Source organism: Octopus bimaculoides, chromosome 21, assembly GCF_001194135.2.
Source record: "Octopus bimaculoides isolate UCB-OBI-ISO-001 chromosome 21, ASM119413v2, whole genome shotgun sequence".
NCBI lineage: Eukaryota > Metazoa > Mollusca > Cephalopoda > Octopoda > Octopodidae > Octopus > Octopus bimaculoides.
In genome coordinates, this window is record NC_069001.1 from 19,392,712 (window position 1) to 19,398,934 (window position 6,223).

A 6,223-nucleotide genomic window follows, 5' to 3' on the forward strand; every position below is an offset into this window, starting at 1 on the left:
TGGTGCAGTGTTAGGTGGTGTTGGATTTGTTGTCAGCAAGACAGTGGAGGGTCTTTTGTCAACATGTCTCCAATTCCACTTGTTTTTGTCTGTATCTGTGTGTGTGTGTGTGTGTGTGTGTGTACACGCGCAGTGTCTAGTGTTTAGTATGTGTGTTGCGTCTATGTGTATATGGGTTTGCTTACTATGCTGTGTATACCCATGTTTTATTTAGCTTTTTTTATTTATTTATTTACTTACATATCTATTTTTTCTTATTCCACCTTAAGTGTGTGTATGTGTGCCTTGCATGTGTATGAGTTTATGTATTATACTGCTTGTATCCGTCTCTTTTTTTTTTCTTTCTTTTTCTCATTCTGTCTTTGGTTGTCATGTTGCATAGTGTGGTGGAGGGCGTTACTGTTTCATTCATGTTTTCCTTTGAGGCTCGGTCTGTTGATAATATCTTAACATCTATGTATTTAACCAAGCCTCTGTTCTAATTGAGCAAGTTAGTAGAGCACTGATGAGCTTTTCTCCTCTTTGAGCTCCCACCAGTATCCCCCTCTCCACTCCTCTATGCTACATGCTGTCTCCTCAATGTACGTTGTCATGTTTCTGCACCATTCCTCAGTACACCATATGTTATCGACTACATTTCCAGGCTAAGTGTAGAATTAGAAATGTAGTCTGTAGCATTCGGTGTACTGAGGGACAGTGCACAAATAAGACAACATACATTGGGGAGATAGCATGTAGTATAGGGAAGTGGATAAGGGACACTGATTAGGAGCTCAAGGGGGATAAAATATCATCAGTGTCTACCAACATGCTCAATTAGAACATAAAAGCTCAGTTAATAACACAGATGTTAAGATATTATCAACAGACATGACAGTTAGATTACAGATGCCACACACACAGTTGTAGACAGACCAAGCTTCAACAGAAAACATGAATGGAAGAATAACATCCTGAAATATAACAATATCTGTTTCAACACATGAGTTCACATCAGAAATCTTGCAAAACAAATACATAAATGAAATCAAATATAAAAATAATTCATTAAAACACTCAATATCTTTACCCTTTTCTCTTCATTTTCATTAATTCCAGCATAAAATTGATCCCTTTCTTTTCATTAAATCCTTTTTAGCAAGAGAATAAACTGTTAGCTAATTTCTTTCAACTGATATTTGCTTTTTAGCATAGAAATTGTATTCTTGTAGGCACTGAAATAATAAGAAAGAAATATTTTATGTGTGTGTGTGTATATATTTATTTGTAAGCAGGAAGCTCCACTAATTATTACTCTGAGTTTCATATTTCCAATTTTTGGACCTAGTGAAGGTTGATGCGAGTCAAAGCCGCATATATACCTTGAACCAACATTCATTGCCATCATAAACCTGATATTCAGAGTAACAATTATTACAGTTTCCAATACAATAAATAGAATAAAACTATACAATAGATATTTTCTCTTTCCTTCTTCACGCAATTCTTCTTACCATGTGTTATGAATTATAATATCCTATCATTAATTCCTTTCTACAATAGTAAATAATAGATAAAAATATAGATATCTTATTTTGTATTGGGTATGAAAATGCAGCATAGTGTCAAATGATGTTGATAGATGAATACTGTCCTTACTTAAAATAAAACAAGTCTTAATTGTTGGACAGCAGTGATTAATGGATTAGATGGCAAGCAGAAATAAAGTCTGAATAAAAGCCTTCTTTGAACTGGTTTATGACAAATTTTATTCAAACTTCATTCTAAATGGATACCAAAGTGTTCGAGAGGACCTTACCAAACAACCCAACTGAGGAAGATTATATTTACTGGAAATAGATGCTACACATCTACATAGCAAAAGCAAAAGTTCCAGATGAATTTAAACTAGAGGTACTCTTAGTCCTCTGTGGGGCAAGGACCTACCTCATCTTCAAAGAATCCAAAACCTTCGAGGCAGGAACAGAACGCCTGACTTAAAGTTCATAAAGAAAGGTTCAAACATAATGATGTGCCATAAGCTACAAACTCAAAAACAAAAGAAAATGAGTCTACCGAAGAATTATGTCAAACCTTCAGGCACTAGCCAAGAAGTGTAAAATCCAAGCCCTAACAGCACACTTTGTGGCTGGGCTTCAATCACTATCAATCAGACAAGGGCTTCTCGAGTCATCAGACGATTGCTTAGAAACACTCTATAAACTTGCTCAAACCATGGAGGTAGCCATTGAAGACACTCGTAACCTATCCCAAGGCTCAGCTGGTATCAATCAACCACCCCATCTTGCAGCTGCTAAATCAGCATACTTTTGGCGCAGTGGAGACATCCATAAAAAAAATCAATGCCCGGTGAGAAACTCCACTCGCAAAAGGTGTCAGAAGAAAGGCCACTGGGAGAAAGTCTTCCTCTCAAAAAAGCCACCAAGAAACAAATAAAACTTCCCTAAAACAGCAGCTATCACAGAGCCAGAGAGCGACTCAGAGGAAAACAGTGATGGAACCTTATCATCCATCATTTTAGCAGTAACAAACGGTACAGGACAGCTGGTACCCATTAAAATTAAGGACAACAATACACAAGCCCTTCTTGACACAGTTTCTGACAGGACATTTATAGAAGCAAATCTTGCAGTTTGGGGATTACAATACGATCATACCTGCCCAGAAAAAGTTAACTTGGCCAACAACACAGCACTGAAGATTAAAGCCAAATTCAGCAGCAAATTACAACTGGGAAATAACGCATATAACATTAATTTCCTTGAGGTCAACTACCTTGTAGCTCCAGTCATCATTGGAATTGATATCCTCAGTCAATACTTGGCAGTTACAATTGACTTCAAGGGCACACCCAAACCTGTGTCATTCTGCATGTCCATGTCAAGCCTAAAATGCACCACATTTGAACTACTTCCTGACATATAAAGATCTCTAAGCTCAAACCAATTTCAACAACTTCAAGATGCAGTCCTAGAAATGCAGAGTTTATTAAGCACAAAATAGACAGGTTACTTTCAGAGGACATAATTCAGGAAAGCCATAGTTCCTGGCGAGCTTAATGCTTTGTGACATCTTCCATTGGAAGGAAGAAAAGAATGGTGATTGACTACTCAAATACTATAAATGTCTACACACAGCTGGATGCCTACCCTATCCCCCGGATTGATGATTTTCTAAATGAAATAGCAGCAAACAAGATTTTCAGCAACATAAGATATGACAAATGCTTATCACCAGGTGGAACTCCTACCTGAAGGCTATAAACTGACAACATCCGAAACAGGGGGAAACTGTACGAGTTTAAACGCCTCCCATTTGGTACCAACGCCACAGCAATTTTCCAGCAGGTCATGCCTATCTAGATGACATCATCATAGCTGACAAAGATCATCATGAACATTCTCAGGAGATTTATCCAAGCAGCTGAAATATCTGGTATGACCATCGATAAGAACAAGAGTCAATTCTCTCAGAAGCAAATCAGCTTCCTTGGAAATTCAACAACAAAACCTGACTCTAAAATGTATCAAGCTCTACTGGATATGCTAGAACCAAGAACATTGAGAGAACTAAATCGTATAATAGACATTTTTGCATATTATGCAAAGTGGATACCTAAGTGCTCCAGACTTACCATTCAACTTACAAGAGCCAGAGAGAATATCAACAAAGCAGGACTGCTAGAAGAAGCAAAAACAGCAATCGCATCGCTAAAGACTGCACTGGTAAATGCCATACTTGCTGTTCCACAACTTGGAATACCGCTTACCATCGAAACAGATGCTTCTGACCTAACCTTGGGAGTGAGACTATCACAAGGAAGGCCAGTGGCCTTCTATTCAAGGTCTCATCAAAAAACAGAAAACCACCAATCTATCATTGAGAGAGAAGCCTGCACAATCGTAGAATGTTGCCGCAAATGGTGCCACCTGATACGTTTCCCCATACTGCAACATCATCACCAATCAACGCTTGGTGTTGATGATCTTCAATAAGCAAGGGACATCAAAAATCAAAAATGAAAAACTTATACGTTGGCACTCTCAGACATAAATTACACAATCTCCTATAGACCAGGAATTCAAAACAAAGCAGCAGATGTGCTATCAAGATGTGCAGCAACAAGAGACACAACAACACTAATAACCCTTCACAAACAACTGTGCCACCCAGGAGTGACCCACCTGGGTCACTACTGTAAAGTATGAAACCTGCCATTCTCCCTCAATGAAATCTGTGAAATGACACTCACTTGCTCTACATGCAACAAGCTCAAACCCCGCTTCCACAAACCACTTATGGGTCAATAATACAGGCATTGAAACCTTGGGAGCACCTCTCCATTGACTTTGTTGATCCCTTGCCATCAACCACACAATACCATTACTTATTGGTAATAGTCAATGAGTACTCAAGGTACCCATTAGCATACCCCTGCAAAGACATGAGTGCCGAAACAATAATTTCCCACCTGCTCAACCTCTTTTCATTGTTTGGATCACCAAGTTGTATCCAGTCTGATAGAGGAATCCAATTTGATAATAAGAAGCTCCAGAACTTCCTTCATGCTAACAGGACAATAAAAACTAGAACATCTCCCCATCGACCTCAAGGCAATGGCTAATGTGAAAGGACCAACAGTACCCTCAAGAAGACCATAAATCTAGATAAAAGACAATGGTTGACAGTCCTTCTCATGGCACTACCAGCTATGAGAGGACTCCTCTGTACAGCTACCAACACAACTCCTCATGAGTGAATGTTTAAATTTTCAAGATCATCAATAGTGGAAACCATTCTACTCGAATTCCGCCAGAATATCGGAAGCACAATATTGCATCATCGACATCTCAGAAATAAGGGGGATCCACTTGTAGAATACGTTAAATTTTTGGAGACGATTTCTCCCTACTTTGCACACGTACAGTTTGGAAATGGACAGATAGATACAGTGTCAATGCACAATCTCACTTCAGCAGGACAATCTTTCAATCAAGGTAGCAAAGATAACACACAAACAAAACCAGGGCTAACTACACAAACAGAGTTTGATACAGAACAACAAAATCCACAAATAATAAATCAACAAGGAACCAACCCCAACAGTACACCAATAGAAGCAATGTATCAACAAAGAAACAGAGCTCACAGTCCAGCACCTGAAAACCTGAGCAGATTAGCAACTGGCAAAGAGCGCCTGAGTGAGAATAATATGGGTAACTAAACTTGCGAAGAATACCTGAACGAGGATAATATGGGTAACACAACACCAACTATTCAAGGACAAAAAGAGACGAAAAAACTGAGATCAGAATGAATTATTAAAACCCCTTTTTATCTAAAGGACTATACGTTTTGAATGCCTCATGACTAACTTTTCACTCAGCAGGGAAGACTATTATGAATTATAATATCCTATCATTAATTCCTTTCTACAATAGTAAATAATAGATAAAAATATAGATATCTTATTTCATACTGAGTACGAAAATGTGGCATAATGTCAAAAGACGTTGATAGATGGATATGGTCTTTACTTAATATAAAATGTGTCTTAATCATTGGACAGCAGTGATTAATGGATTCTAATCTTGCGTGAGCAGAAACAAAGTTTGAATAAAAGCCTTCTTTGAACTGGTTTATGACACTATGACAAGCATGTGTGTGCATGTTTATGCACACATACAGGGACACACTAATACACAATACAACACACATTTCTGCATACACAGACACATACATATAAATCATGCACAAACAACCCACAGAAGACCATGTGTGCACACGCACACACACACACACACACACACACACAAACCTACTTCTCCACATCCTTCACACACATTAACACATACAGAAACATATCTCACCTCACATTTATTCTCCTACCCCAAAATAGCCTCCCACTTCCAACTCCTGCTCAGTCAATAGCAAATACGACCAACTTTGCCGGTGGCACGTAAAAAGCACCCACAACACTCTCGGAGTGGTTGGTGTTAGGAAGGGCATCCAGCTGTAGAAACTCTGCCAGATCAGATTGGAGTCTGGTGTAGCCATCTGGTTCGCCAGTCCCTAGTCAAATCGTCCAACCCGTGCTAGCATGGAAAGCATACGTTAAATGATGATGATGATGATGATAAGTATAGATTGTTTGAAATGGTGTACAGATTTTATATATTAAGAAAAAAGTAGCCTGAATTTTGGAATTATTTATTAGTGCTTT

General features: G+C 38.4%; 2 protein-coding genes across 2 annotated transcripts in view; both read right to left on the minus strand.

Annotated features, from left to right (window-relative positions):
- Positions 1-1,193, minus strand: part of LOC106875721 (uncharacterized HIT-like protein Synpcc7942_1390) — an 89,250-nt gene extending 88,057 nt beyond the window's left edge. The window contains exon 1 of the mRNA XM_052975525.1: positions 1,070-1,193. The gene's annotated coding sequence lies outside the window, so the exon portion shown is untranslated. The remainder of the gene's footprint in view (positions 1-1,069) is intronic.
- The window catches only part of LOC106874080 (threonylcarbamoyl-AMP synthase), a 22,814-nt gene continuing 17,665 nt past the window's right edge, over positions 1,075-6,223 (minus strand). The window contains exon 5 of the mRNA XM_052975312.1: positions 1,075-1,214. Within this exon, the coding sequence (XP_052831272.1) occupies positions 1,154-1,214 (61 nt within the window). The 3' untranslated portion in view covers positions 1,075-1,153. The remainder of the gene's footprint in view (positions 1,215-6,223) is intronic.